This window comes from Saccostrea echinata, unplaced genomic scaffold (genome assembly GCF_033153115.1).
Source record: "Saccostrea echinata isolate AGI-Se365-2 ecotype Australia unplaced genomic scaffold, CSIRO_AGI_Sech_v1 ptg000054l, whole genome shotgun sequence".
In the NCBI taxonomy this organism is placed as follows: Eukaryota; Metazoa; Mollusca; class Bivalvia; order Ostreida; family Ostreidae; genus Saccostrea; species Saccostrea echinata.
This window is the reverse complement of record NW_026889803.1, coordinates 6153294-6169555: the sequence shown is the minus strand read 5'-3', so window position 1 is coordinate 6169555 and position 16262 is coordinate 6153294. Positions and strand designations below refer to the sequence as shown.

General features: G+C 34.0%; 1 protein-coding gene and 1 long non-coding RNA gene across 2 annotated transcripts; one reads left to right on the top strand and one right to left on the bottom strand.

The window, feature by feature from the left end:
* The first annotated feature begins 122 nt into the window (after positions 1 to 122).
* On the top strand, positions 123 to 5452 carry LOC133205237 (BTB/POZ domain-containing protein kctd15-like). The gene is made up of 3 exons (XM_061341003.1): positions 123 to 547; positions 802 to 980; positions 4535 to 5452. Exons 2-3 carry the CDS (start codon positions 811 to 813, stop codon positions 5151 to 5153), a joined length of 789 nt encoding a protein of 262 aa, XP_061196987.1. The 5' UTR covers positions 123 to 547; positions 802 to 810; the 3' UTR covers positions 5154 to 5452.
* A 7212-nt stretch (positions 5453 to 12664) lies between these two features.
* LOC133171670 (uncharacterized) lies at positions 12665 to 15135 on the bottom strand. Its single transcript, XR_009718843.1, has 3 exons — positions 14884 to 15135; positions 14296 to 14478; positions 12665 to 13471 (listed from the first exon to the last, which is right to left on the bottom strand). It is a non-coding gene; the product is annotated as an uncharacterized LOC133171670 (long non-coding RNA).
* Between the last annotated feature and the right edge of the window lie 1127 nt (positions 15136 to 16262).

The following is a 16262-nucleotide window of genomic DNA, read 5'->3' as shown; positions in this document are numbered from 1 at the left end:
TTATCTTTAAAAAAATACAAAGGTTAACTTCCTGGATTAGATTTCCCGCCAGTATTTTACGTTGAAGTATTTCCACAGGTGTTCCAAGTATTTACACCTAGTCTATCATTAAAACAATATTTTATAGCTGCATGTTAAGACGCATTGTTGAACTCATTCAATGGGACTTTATTTTAGGGTAAACCACGAGCAGTGTGAAAAAGTAAAAAAATATTTGCAGGCTTACATTCAGCTATTTACTTTTATTTAAGTCGGTAAACGTCCTTTTGTTCATTTCATAACGCCATTATCGCCTGTTCACTCAGCATCTGTCAGTTGCCATAGAAAATGCCCTCCGGGCTTTTTATTCACTGCACAACACGCTTCGTTTCTATGGAGCCAACAGCAATACGAGATCTCGCGCGAAATTGGATCTTGGCCCTGGGCTATACCCGGCAGTAAGAACGCGAGACAACTAAAAGCTCATTATACTAGGGATTTTATCAATAGGCGGCTTCGACTTCATACAGGCTGGTTTGGAAGGGAATTTAACAGGAAAATTTACAAGGTAAGTTTTCTTTGGTTAAAAATAAATATTGAAGAATTTTTTTTTCATACCTTAAGTTTGATTAATTTCAGCAATGTGATTTCTGTAAAGGTTGATAATCGATCGTTTAATGAACTAAGTTTTTCATTTATGTTAGAATGAATGGAAGTTTGCCTGAAACATTGGGTTTGATAATAAACGCTTACTATGTCTTTCAATTCTTACGATATGCGTCCCGTTACTGTGTATGTAGATTTTACTATTTTACCCTCCAGAACAGGGAGATGACATCCCCTCATACCCCGCCAGTCTCCTCCTCCCCCGCCACACACAACGGGCACTACCAGAAAATATCCGGGGTCCCCTGTCCAGCCACACCGACCCGATACACCGCACCTGTGCATATCGATGTCGGAGGGGTCATTTACACATCCTCTTTGGAAACTCTCACAAAGTAAGTTTATGGATCCACCCCTTTTTCTTTGTAATCAAACATGCAGATGTGGACATGTTTATGAATTTTTAATGTTATATAATCAATGTCAGCGATTTGTTAGATTAAAAGAACGGGGCAAGTATTATACTGACATTTTATTTTCAGTATTTGTTACGTTTTTATCAAAGAAATATTATGCAGTGAGATTTAAACCCAGATACACGGCTTCTATATCTCGTGGTAGATTAGTTATTGTGTGTAAAAGAGCCTCAGGCGCACTTGGCACATGGAACAAAAACGAAGACTAGTCTTTTCTTCTTCCACTTGAGAGAACCCCAAAAGCTCTATACAAATGGGAATTGCTCCGGATCCGCCCGAGGCTAACAGCTTCACTTACAATATATGAAGTATTAGGGCATTGAAAACACGATATATTCTAAATATTTAAATTGCAGATTTAATGATTTCATAAAATATTGCCTGGGGTAGAAATTTATCAAAGTCTTTTTTTTGTATGTCGCGACTAGAAGAAAATCGAACAAGATCTGATTAAAGTTGATTTTGCGCAATTTCTCAGTTTATTAACAAGTGTTGGAAAGCTTCCGACTTGTGTGGACATGCCATAATTCTGAAATTACAAATTAGGGTACAAATGACTAGACACGCTATATTTCTGAAAGTAAAAATAAGAAAACAAATTAATCGAAGACATTTTAGCAATAATACTTTTGTCTTCTTACATTAACTTTTTATTATGCATCATATTTTCAGTACAATGAAACTACAGTTGAAGTTTGATATCTCGAACACTGATATCTCGAATACCATGGATATGTCGAAGTCATATGGAAGTCCCAACCACTTCTTTTCCCTGTATATTTTACCCTCAATATCTCGAACCCATGGATATTTCGAAGTTTTTTCTCGGTCCCATTGAGTTCGAGATAACGAGATCTGTGAAATTCTGCTCACCTACATAACAGTGTCATAGAAGTTAATAGGCCAATTTACTATTTATTTATTTATTTTGATATGTTAAATCGGAAATAATCTGTAAACGTTTCAAAATCCTCAGTATAACAGACAAATTACGAATTGTTATAATTGTGTTTTGGAATATATATATAGGCTTCCTTCTACGAAGTTGAGAGGTTTTCATAAGAATGGGAGATCGAGATCCCCTCACAAAACAAAACCAAAAAAAAAGAGGGAGGGGGAGAGAGTGAACAATGTGGATGACGTTTGCGCGAAGATCACTTGCGCGGATTTCAATTCTCCCACCCACCACTGAACACAGTAGGGAGAGAAAATATCTGACCCTCTCAACCCCCCCCCCCCCAAAAAAAAAACAAAAACAAAAACAAAGATTTCATTCGACTGTTTTTTTTTCACACCTGTATCAATCCGACAAGATTTCTGAAAGGTTTATCATGTGAACTTTATAAACAATGTTTACACTTCAAAATCTGTATTTTTATTACGATCAGACAAAAGCTTATGTACATATATGTAGGTATTTCCACAAATGCCTAATTTTCACTTTTCAGACATGACTACGTCCTCTCCCTACAAGTTGATAGCGTACATAGTTCTACCCATTCAAATGTCATGGCCTAGCCACACAAGGTCATAACTTCTAGGTCAAGGTCATTTAAAATTCACCTTTTTATATTCAACCAGGAATAATCAATCTGGTATGAAGACCATACAGGGCCACACCTCTAAAACCAAAGTTAATTTAAATTGTGTGTTTTTACTTTATCCTTTCTATGGTCCATACCTAATAAAAAATATATGTCGGTGTTCAAGAATTTATTACAGTTAAATGAGATTGACTGTCCGTTGTCCGATTGTCCGACCTCGTTCCATATGGAATGGTCAAGAGGCATGAAATCGACAGAGAATACAGAAAACAAACTGAATTGGTAGACATGGGTTAAGCCAAGGTTGTAATTTACAAATCCTACATGAAAAATGAGAAACATTTGAAATAGTATGCATTTTATTAATTACTTAAAAAAAACCCCCAGATATTCTCACGAGTATACAACAAGATGATATTAAAAAAAGATTCATCGTCTTCTATGATTTATCTTCATGTATTGTGTATTATTCAGTGCTTCTGCTCCCGTCCATGCAAGGGGTCGCCGCTTGTGGCATAGAAGGGATGCTGCAAAGCGATAAAACTATTGAATGCACTATATGCAGGTGTAAATTTGCTTAGAGGTTCCGCTTTTGAAGAATCTTCAGTCATTAAAATATGAGAGAAAAATCACTGAAGCGATTTTAGATGTAATATTTACATCAAGCTTTTTCGTCTTTAAACACGATATATTTTTAGTAATTGTATATGTAAAAGGGAATATCAGAACTAAATTTCACCCAAAATTAGATCAAATTTCTCTAGACTATATGACTAAGAGTTTCCACTTTACATGTAAAACTTGTGAGGCATTTAATCATACTAAACCTTGAGGGTTGTCAGTTAAAATATATGAATAATATTCGAAAAAATAAAGTATTCTTAACTGATAAGACACAACTCTAGTACATAATGGAATATTTGCCTTGTTGTCTGCAGAAATTGAAAATGTCTTATCATTATAACTCATTGCACAACATGCCGGAGAAAATTAATAATTTTTTTACAAGCCAAATCATCGTGTGTATTAAAATAGTGACGAAAAACCATAGCATCCCCTCCAGTATAAACAAGAAAATCTGTTAAGGGGCAGGAAAGTAGTACCATTAAAGCTGTTATTTAAAATAGTCTTCAATAGATAAACGTTTTATTTTTCATTTGTATTTAAAATCCGTGGGCACAAACTTTGAAAATATCGTTTATGCCTGATCCTCGCTGGAGGGTGGCCGGGAATAATTAGATGAATGCAGCCTGTGTATTGGTAGCTGGGGGCATAAAACGCTCTTATTTCTAATGAAGTGGGCGCCAAAGGGACATCGTCTTTTATGTAGGACGGAATTCTCTCCAAAACGTTGACTTTGACGATAGAATTGCCGAGGGCCTCGGCTTGTAAAGTTTTTTAATTGGAATTCGTTCCCTTAAAAACTGAATGCGAGAAGAATCTATCGCTGGGGGATAGACTTTAGCAGCACGCAGTTCTTGTAGCCATGGCGTGTGAAGAAAATCATGTCGTACTTAAGGCTAGTTTTGTTTGTCTGGATAGACTATTATCTGTAATCACCATTAAGGGGTGTCTGGGCAATCAAATGCTATATATACCAGTATACATGTATAATCGCCTTTCTGGGGGACAAAAATATTCTTCTTGGCTATTTACGTATACATGCTCATTAGTTATACAAAAAAACTGGAAAATATAGATGTTAGCCAACGTTGAAATTCTAAATGGACAAATTACAGGGCTTTTTTGCAAGTTTCTCTTTTTCTGACCATTTTCAGTTTTACAGACATTATCTGAAGTTCCGTATCTGACTTTTAAAGACTTTGATGTTTAAGATATTTTAATGGCTCCTGTTGCCAAAATACGACTTTTAAGTTTCTCTAACAAATCAAATCCATCTCTTTTAAACTTTCTGTTTTTCTCATTCAGGTTTCCTGAATCCAGATTGGCCAAAATGTTCAACGGCAGTATACCCATCATTCTGGACAGCTTGAAGCAACACTATTTTATAGACCGAGACGGTAAGATGTTCCGGTACATCTTGTCTTATCTCCGTTCATCCAAACTCATCCTACCAGAAAATTTTACAGAATACGACCAACTTCTCGAAGAGGCCAGATTCTTCGACATAAAAGGAATCGTTAACCACATCGAAATAATGCGCCGTGCAAAGAACATTAAACAAGAAAAGTCGGATTCACATTCAGACAGCACGCCATCTCGTGGCAGTGGCGAGTATTGCGACTGCATTGCCGTGAGTATCAGTCCCGATCTGGGTGAAAGGATTTCTCTCAGTGCAGAAAAGGCGCTTATTGAAGAACTTTTTCCAGAGTTAATCCCTGCGCTTATGGATTCGAGGAATTCCGGGTTTAACTTGGACAATCGGTACGTGATTCGGTTTCCTTTAAATGGATTTTGTAAACTGAATTCTATACAAGTGTTACAATCTCTGTTCAATGCAGATTTCAAAATTGTTGCGAACACTGGAGGCGGAGTGGAGGGCCAACAGTTCAGTGAATACCTTTTTTGTAGATACCGGAAGTGTTAGTGCTACGTTGGGATTTTTTTTTATTGGAGTGCGTGATATGGTATAACGCACATCATTCATGTTTGTCTCTCTTTTACACATTTACATTGTACCAAATTCTTCACATTGGAGCGAAGACTTAGCATTTTGGTACACTCATTATTACGAAAGTTTCATTTTCTTTAACATCGTTGCCAAAGACTATTTGTCCCATTTTATACACGTGCATGTTGATTAATGTTGTTTTTAATTTACCATGATATTTATGAAATCCATATCATACCATATTTTCTTGTTTGATAATAAATGTGCGTACCCTTCTTTGTCCTGTACTTTGATGACTTTTTTGATATCGACAAAAGTACTTGTCAAAAGGAGAAGTTTATAAGACATGATTTCAAATATTCATACACGTGATATACAAGTTCCATTTCATACTGGCATCTTTCAATCTAATGAAGTGAAATTACTTTTTGTCAGTTGCATTTGTTAAAAAATGCGTAAACTGCAACGATTTGAACGTCTTTCATGACATAATTATATGAAAATATACATGTATACTATTAATGTATTCAAAAAGATTTTGAAACTTTTTTTTCTCAAATCACGAGTTCATCTCCCTAAGTACATGTATATTGTATAATTGCCATGCGAACAGACAATATTACATATAAGATAAAATGCATGCAGTGGAAATTTAAACGAACTTGTACAAAATGAATAAGATATCATCTAAATCTCTCTGATTTATGTATAAACTGGATTAATGATAAACATTTGAGAAAGTGTAAAACACGCATATAAAGTCTGGTCACTTCATAGCAGAATGTTTGCATCAGTTATGTAGGCCATATTGCTCGAGAAAAACGAGACGGAAGCTTTTACATTCATGTTTCAGCGAATGATAAATACACACAATACAATGTACGAAGATTTTACTGTGCAATGTGATGCGTAAATAAATTTTTATATGAAAAATGATCGACCTGAAAGATGATCAATCAGACCACTGGGGCCTGACATTTTGCCTCTGGCCCTGGACTTCGGCTGATTTAGAGCATGCGCCTGAGGCGAAAGAGACACAGAGCGGCAAAGCGAGAGACGACCTCCTGCACATCAGCCATATACTGTTGTCAAAGTTACTAACTCTCATCTTCCCTCCAAGCAATTCAACATTATTACAATTTGAAGGCTTTTTGTCAATTCACTTTGCAGTCGGAGCTTGCAGCAAAATGCCTTTGTTTATAATAACTGAATTGTTTTCTTTGACCTTTGGTGACCTGTATATGTTAGTAATAGTATTAGATCTTATATTTGCCTGCTGGTGTTGAGTTTGGTTTTTCATGTGATGCAGATATTGGAAAAGAGGATGAATTTTAGATTTGTAGATACACAGATTTTGCTGCAGAAATGATAATGACCTTTTTAAAATAGCTAGCTCCAAGGACCACTTCATCAAGGAAGCAAACTATGATGAATATACACACATTTTAGCTCACCAAGACAGACACATAAATCAGTTGTATAGTTGTCTCCCAGCTGTCTATTGCTGTGTCATCAACAACTTTGTTTTTCATTTGATCTCTTCTTTTAAATCCAATAGCCACTGATCAATTTTCAACCAAACTTCACACAAAGTATCCTGAAAAAGAATATTTAAGGAAGGGTTAAATATACTCTTCAAATACTGATAATTTAAAATTTTGCACAGTTATACTAATTTATCAGAGATATGTTTAAAATTATTCTCAAAAAGGCAAAAAAAAAAAATAAAAATAAAAAAAATAAAAAATAAAAAAAAAATAAAAAAATAAAAAAAAAATAAAAATTCTCACATTAATTTCCAGACACGCTCGTATAATACTTCATGTAATATTTTATTTTATCAAATAAATTCTGCAATATGACTACTTTAGTCATATTGCAGAATTTATTTGATAAAATATGTCAGAAAGGACAATACAGATGCAAATCTGTAGAAGTCAAGGTGTGGCCACAGTTATTCTGTGGATGGTTTTGGAACTGATGAGATCAAACGTGTCATATTCCTTGCAGACTTAAAAAGGTTTCTCCTTTATGTCCATGATTAAAAGAGAAAGCAGCCAAAGTACCAAAGAAAAGAAAGAAGTACATTTTTGTCTTGGGTCGAAATCGTCTGCTTGATTACTCCGCCTTTAAATCTTCTTACTTTCAGAAATTCGCTCGTTCTTAAAGAAAATTTGAGTAAAATTAAATATTCGATCCGCTTTTTTCATTGTTTTTCCTTGTAGCAACAATTAAAAAAAATAAGGTTTGTGTGAGGGAGGGATCATCTACTAAGAGAGATAACTCTAAATTCTTTCGTCTCCAATAATAATACTAGTATGTCTTAAATTTTGCCTATCGTTTTCATTTTTATCTTCATCTTCTGTTAGAGGATTATCATAACTCCAGATTAATTCCAGTTTAGTGAACATAGTGATCTCCCTTAGTACTCGATACCAAGGTCTGTATTAACAATGACAATATCTAGAATAAATGAAACTCTGTATTTCATTTTCAGTTCCGTATTACCAGATGTGATCTATCATTCTGATTACCTGTTCCAAATATAACAGTTGCAGAGTTTTCATAAAATTATTCATTGTTTTAGGATGAAAAGTTCTAACAAACAAGTAAATAAAAAATAAAAACTTGAAAGAATATAATTCTTAAAACATACTCATTTCTTTAACAGTGTTAAGTATATTTTTATTAGGGCAAGTATGATATTCTTAAATTAAATGAAAACGATAGGATTTCAAAGTTCATCGACCGTGGCCTTTTTTTAGATTTAAATATTTGGGGGGGGGGGGGGGGCGGGGATCAACAAGTGCATTCTGAACCAGGTTACTTTAAACAGATGAGAATAGAAAGTGTTCTGAATAGAACAACCCATCATATTAGAAACTGCTTATTACAAACAAAAATCACCTGACCAGTAGCAACATAAGACAGAGGGATTCAAGGCATGCACACAACCAATGAAGCAAACCTCCTTATAACGACATGTGTGGTTAACCCTTATCTGGATCCATAGTGTCCTCAAGACAGAAACTAGCAAGTGGTCAATGATGGAAAAGGTGATAATTATGAGGCGCTGTTTTGGTATTTATTGCCATTTAGTGATATCACCTATTTGAATAGGTGATATCACCTATTCGAATAGCTGATATTACCTATTCGAATAGGTGATATCACCCATTCAATTTGAAAAGGTGATATCACCTATTCGAATAAGTGATATCACCTATTGGATATGAATATTCGAATAAGTGACATCACCCATTCATTTCCAATAGGTGATATCAAGTATTTGATTAAGTGATATCACCTATTCGAATAGGTGATATCACTTATTTAATTTGAATGAGTGATATCACCAATTCGAATAGGTGATATCACCTATTTGCAATTTTTAGAACATTAAATAATTTATAATGAATGCTCCCTTCCTCAAGACTATCTAGAGATTTCCATTGGTCCCAAGCAAAATCGGACTGCCCAGTTAGTCCGAGACATCTTAAATACCTTATGCTATCGATCTCTGTAAAGTTGTATAAATTTTATAAATTTTTACTTGTAGTATTAGTTTTGCTATATTTATTGATACATGTAGTTTCTCTCTCTGTTATAATTATTCATTTTCAAACAAGGATGTAGCATCGGTTTTGAAAGGGGGTGGGGTGGGGGATTAATGACTTTATGTAGTAGCGTATTAATAAAATTTGGTACTGAAAGACACCCCCTCCCCACAAAATAGGACTTTCGAGTTTGGACAATTTTCTTTTTTTTTTGTTTGCTTGTCAAGTCTTCAGGTATGTTGAATTCTGCACCAAAAAGTGGGAAGGCCAACCGGTCTTTCAATGAACATTTTCAATAGTAAAAAGTTATGTTTAGAGAAAAGTGGGGGGGGGGGGGGCAGGAACCCCCCCCCCCCCCCCCTTAATGCTACGTGCCTGAATCCATTGTCTCCAAGAACGCTCATGTACCCCGGAAGTTATAAAACGAAAGTGAAAGTAAACGAGACTTACAGACCCTTGGGAGCAGTTGTTATTTTATGAATAATTTGAATAGGTGATATCATCTATTCGATTAAGTGATATCACCTATTCAAGATGAATAAGAGATATCACCTATTTGAATAGGTGATATCACCTATTTGAATTAGTGATATCACCTATTTGATTTAAATAGGTGATATCACCTATTCGAATAAATGATATCCCCTATTCAAAATGAATAGGTGATATCACCTATTTGAATAGGTGATATCACTTAATAGCAGTAAATACCAAAACGGCGCCTCATACTTGAATAGGTGATATCACTTATTCGAATAGGTGATATCATCTATTTGAATAAGTGATATCACTTAATGGCAGTAAATACCAAAACAGCGCCTCATAGATAATAGGTGTTCTATGAATACAGTGTTGATTTTTGTATCCAAAAAATTTGTACATCAACGAGTTACGAAAGAAAACTGGACCGCAATGTCGATGATTGATAACTGGACTACATTTTGTACATGTTGTGTATCAACGATAAGAAGATGCTCTCATTCCAGAAGTACGAACATATTCGCGAATGAAATTCAGAACTGTCAAATGAAATGTGATGCACACAGGTAAGATATTGCAAGTGACCAGTAACCTCGGTAATACTGTCATTTTCTGAATTTATTTGATGTGTTTTTAAATTTTTTTTTTTAATACAAACTACTTAAAACAAGACACTTCAAATTCATTTAAATATTTATCCATCATGTTAAAATCGAGGACCAAGTACATACAGTGGGACCCATAAAAAAAAAATCAATCCGAGGTGTGCAATTTCATTGTAAGACTTTCATAAGAACCTTTCATCGTGTTAAACGATAGAATTCGCTCTGAAATGATAGAGTCACATACAAATTACAAAAATAAAATACATGTACAACATTCATGAGTAAAGGGAAACAATTGAATTTCTTTATTACTGACATCCCGGAGTCTGAAAATGTAACTATAAGCTAGCAGAACTGGGTACCTGTAAACTAAGAGAGAAAAGACAGAAACGAAACATTCATTCTTATCATCTAAAGGCACATATACAAAAAGCAAGCATCTGGTTTCCGGGGTGAAATTTATATATATAGAATTGTTTGAAAATGCTAGATACCAAACTCTTCTTCGAGGAAATTTTTAAGGAATAAAGATATAGCTTTAGATTCTACTGATAATAAATCACCAATAAATAGACAGGATTCTGAAGATAAAAATAATATTTTAACAATCCATAACCAACAGGTCGTACATATGTAAAAGAGTAGATCACATAAGTTATCTGTGGTGTTATTTTATTGTAAGGCTTTCATTAAATAGTTTTAACGCGTCATACGAATCCGGTTTATCGATAGAATTTGTTCTGAAATGATAAACCAGTTACAAATTACACATTTTAAATTTAAAATATAGCATGTATTGGTGAAAAAAAAAATTAAATTAAAAGAAATTGACTTTTATGGTCACTTACATCCCATGGCCTGAAAGTGGAACCAAACTATCAGAAGTAATGCAATTTTCAAAACTAAAGGATAGTTAAACACAATCTGTTTATTCAATGAGGCTCATCTCATGAAAACTGGTGAAATTTATGTCCTCTGGATGCAGGATTTATTTATTAGTTTGAAAACTTAACGTTGACCGAAAATTTGCTTAAATATGATATCCAGATTGCGTACTTCAAAAGAGACATTAACCTTCGTAATTCATGAAAGACACTTCTTCGGGGGTATAACTCAGGCGCGAGACATGAAATACATGTATATCCAAAATATTCTCTTCTCCCGGACAACTAGCAGACAATTTATTGCATGACTACAACACATGATTCTTTCTATTAGTTGAAACACGAGGAATCTATTAAATTCGGGTTACCTTAATATTCGACATAAAGGTATCAAACAAGTGTACGTATAAGATGTTGAGGATATAATACTAGTGTCATCTTGAAGGTTCAAGGGCAGCATGTTAGCAAATATCCACTGTCCACTGAAAGCTGCAAAGGGCATATATTTTAAAACATATAAATAAAAATACTGTGAACATACAATTTTTAACCTTTTTTTTTCCTACTACGAGTATCTAGGTATCATAATAAGGCAAATGTTTCTTTGTATCAATCGAGAGAGAGAGAGAGAGGTGTCAATTGGGATATAGATATAATGCGTGCTTTAGATTCTGATAATAATAAATCACAAAATATATAGGCCGGATCCTGAACTTTAATAATCATATTTCAAATAAGATAAAGACTTTAAAAATCCATAACCAACGGGTCGTAAAGGAGTAATCCGAGGTATGCAACTTCATTAAAAGGCTTTCGTAAAAAAAAGTACATGTAATGGTTCGAATGCTCTATCTTGTATTACGGACCAAGTTTAGCGATAGAATTCGTTCTGTGTTTTTAACAAAAAAGGGGGCAAATTTAATTCAAATTTGTATTCTTTGAACAAAGAGTTCCGAATGGCGCATAATTTGAAGAGAACAAAAAGTGGAAAAAAGCATTAAATTTTTCTTTCATAACATGGATTTACTTATTAATTTATTTTGGTAGAAGGTATATACATGTAAGTTCAAAAGGGTTTACTATGATTACTTTTGTGGTTATTTTCAATGCAACTGCATTTGTATTCTTCAAAATTGTTCTGGACTTTACTCCATTGTAACTACAGTCAAACTTCGTTATCTTGAACTTGAAGGGGCCGAGAAAAAACTTCGAGATATCGGAGGATTGGAGATTTTGAGGGTTAAATACTTAAAAAGTAAGAATTGGAACAGTTCTACGATTGCCAGAGGTTTTAATGTTGCACAAAGCACCATATCTTTAACCTAGAAAACATATACCAACAGCATGGTATAATAAATAATCGCCAAAAATATGATAGACCACGCGTGACATCAGCAGCACAGGATCGGTTCAGTGGTTTCACAGGTACTTGTGGACAGGACCCCCCCCCCCCCCCCGACCCCCTCGATATATGACCCCGGGCTTGTTGGAATTTTTTTTTTACAATTTATATTTATTACACTTCCTTATCATGTATACCATAAGAAAAATTGGGTTAAAACTCAAAATAACCGTTCCATACAAAAAATACCTCACTATACATAATAAGACATCTCTTATTATGTATAGTGAGGTATTTTTGTAAGGTCTGTTGTCTTATAATGCCTTTGCTATCGTTGGATTCGTCATAACAGTTGTTAGCCCATTGTTTTCAATTTAATTTGGACTAGGGATTACTCGGTTCAGCTGATCAGTATAGAGGACTCACAGTGGGCATGCCTGGTCAACAGGGGATGCTTACTCCTTCTAGGCACCTAGTCACCTGGTGTTTTTCAGAAGACCGTGTTCTTGCCTAGTTCTCGATTTGTATTGTATATAGAATTTTCGAGATTGATAACTATTTGTGATTACCTTTTCCATACCTTGTTCCTTCGTCTTTTTATAGCTAAAATTACCATAAAAACAGTTCTATCAAATAATTTATCGAAATTCAAGCTTCAGTTTCTTGTATTACATTGACATTGAACACATTCTAGATGATATGTCATATAATTATCATACAGTATATCAAAAATGTCATACATATACATTAGGGCTGGGAGGATATATCGAGATATCGATCATATCGATTCAATGTGAGGATGATACGCATATCGATACATATGAAGAAATATCGACATATCGCCCAAAAAATTCTGACTAATGTTTTTCTTTGTTTACTTAACATTTTGGGTTTAGTATGTAAAATAAATATGCTTAATATAAATATAAATATGAAATACATAATAATTAAGACCACTTGTGCAAAATAATTAAGTTTTACAACAGATATACAACTTCTTTGAATAAATTATTCTTATTTGTGAAGAAATGTTTTGTTCATTTCAATATAAAAAAAGGATTTATAACCAATTAAACATATCGTGATACATATCGTATCGTGGCTCAAATATCGGGATACGTATCGATATAGAAAAAGTTGTATCGTCCCAGCCCTAATATACATACTTGTCTAAAGCAACTCGCATACTTCGCATCTTTCATTCATCATAAATAACCATTCTTAACCCATCACTCACACATACAAAGAATATGATAAAATGTCAAGATTGAAGTATTTCCATGAAAGGAACTGTGATACTACACTCAGTAGGGATGGATAATGGCTAATAATAAGACCGAACACTATTCAGCAAACTTCCTGGATATCTCAGGTTTTCAGTATTATTGTTATTGACGTCACTTCCGTTACAATCTTCCTCTTCTTCCTAAAATGAAAACATTCATATTTTGCAGTCGTGTTTCTCCTTACATATGTAAATTTTTCAATGCGATTTTAAATAAATTAAATCAAACAACTTTTATTTATCCGATAAAGGACTAGGACATTATCAACTTTTCATTCTTTCATCACTTAAGAATTAGTATGTCATCTGTCATAATTTCTTTCATCCCCCTCCCTTTAGAATATAAAAAAAGAATTATATACTAGTATTTTATAATTCATTTTTTGAATATGCTTAATGTTTTTCTCAAGGTATGGTCAAATTTGTTTTCTTCTTCCTTTGACGAATCAGTGGATGTGTATACTACCATATTCAAGTTAGAAACTATATTTCAATTGCATCAACACAAGACTCAAGGTATTCCCAAACACAATGCCCACTACGCTTTTATAATACTACGCTAAATAAACATAATTATACTTCTCTAACATAGCCACTGTTACCTGATTTAATTCTGTTTTCCTTTTCTCCCTAAATTTTATTTGTTGACATTTTTAAATCTCGCTAAAATTAGAGCAAACCTACTAGTGTATACATCAAACTTTAATTTGAAACCTTCGGAATTTTGAAAGAATTAATGTCGTTTTATATTTAATGCGCGTTAGAAGACGGGGTATCATATTTTGCCTTGTAAGATCAGTGTATACTAGTAAATAATTTATGCAGTCATTTCGTTGTATATTTTGAAATTAGAACCTCAAGCTATCCTTGCATTTTCAAAAATTGTACACAAGTGGGGAAAATTCGTGTATATAGCCACTTCTTTTGAATTTGTTATTTAATTAAGAATGATCGCATAAACTGACCTTCATTTTTACCCCCTTAGCTCGAACTGTTGACACAATCATTACTGCAAGATTGAGAGCAAACGGTAAAAACACTAGGATGCCTCCAATAAAGTCCGCAGCACTGGTGTGGAGGGTCATCTCTAATAAACTCGTGGCATGCTGGTAGGGTTTACAGATGGTTTATCAGAATATTACGACAAACTGTTAATATAAATACACAACAAAGCCCCTTTTGATTGATTACATACGTAACATTTTAACATTCTTAATTTCCTAATATTGATGTGGACAGTTATGGCAGTTTGTTAAGTATAGTAAAAGGTATTCAATGACTGTAACAAACGTTTAATCAGCCATTATTGAAAGCACTTCGAGAAGCTACGGGAGGATTCTAATTGAGCTGCGTGATGCCCTTTCGTCGTAATATTTGATTCCAAAAACTAGGACCCAGGTAAAGAAACATATTTATTTTATGATTTGAATCGAGAAAGTAATTCTTAAACATAAGCATGAGCTTTAACTACTGGTTAGAAAAGTACTAATTGCGATATCAGTTAAATATTTACCAATTCAATCAATTCAAAGTTATTGCTAAAAAAAACTTACTTATTTCCAGAAAATGGTCCGACTTTAAATCCAGGAGAAAGCTATTTCATAAGGTAATTTGGTTTCCAGTGCTTGTAAACAAACAGAAGATTTCTAAATATTTGGTGATGCTTCATCCGAGACACATTTAATCTTCAGGTAGATCCTCAGCTACCCATTAAAGGGTTATTACATGAATTGTCACGCGATGCCTGTATGTTTATGAACATTTAATTTCCAACCCTCGCACCAAATCAATTTACATAACTAGAATACAAATATCTGTTAATGAGTATCAATGAGTCCGAATTGTTATATGTACAATGATGGTACGTAGAATAAATATTTAGTAAATATTTAATGGCAGATTGTATTTCTTTACCCAAAATTACAATTACCACACAGTTTTTGAAACAATGTAAAAATATTAAATGCCGATTTGAACCATTCATTGATAACCCTATTTTATAACTACACAACAAATATCACGTGCATTTTACAGTAACTTATAAAAACATACCTTTCATTTTCTACACAAAAATGATTAGGAAAATTAATCGATATGAATATCTCGAGACCACAAGTTGAGTGGCTCAGTTTAATAGAGAAATCGTGAGTTTTTAAATCTTATCGCTCATCAACCTGGGCAATTCCAAAGGGGAACCTTGGTTATTCCACATGAGAAAGGCAAACAATCAAGCAAACAATCCATTGCACGATATCAGATCAAATAGTACTCGAGTGTTTTGAATGGCGCTTCTAGAAAACGGGTATACATTTTCTGCAAGTGATTAGTTGATGATCAGAGACTTTCATTCATTCAATCAATCAGTTTGATGTTTAGTTTATACATGGACAGTACCCTCGATAGGCTTTCAGATTGCGAGAAAAAGGCTATTCTTAGGATTTCACTGATAATAAACAACGATATGTATTTCCTTACTATCTTACTTAAAAAAATACTGTTTACATTCCATTATTATTCTCAATGGAATTTAAAATGTCTGAATTCAGGTATAATAAAACCAATGTTAAGAAAAGACAATGGTCGTTTTTTAACCATATATTACATGAATTACCTGAAAGTAACGATCGAACAGTGATCACTTTTATAAATCCTGTAAACATTACGAATCGTGAGTGACAAGGCAAAGGCACGTACCCTAGAAATACAGGAGGTGGGATCAGGTACCAAGGACAAGTAAACATCTCCTGTCCGCCAGCCATACCCGCCTTGATAAAGTAAACGGAGTAATCCGTAGTCAAAATTAGTATAAAAACAATGGCCTAACAATTGGTATGAAACATAGTCAAAATACGTCAAAATTGATAGGTTGTTTTTACAAACAAGGTCGTCGCCCGCGTGGCGCAGTGGTTAGAGCGTCTGCTCTAGAGTCGCG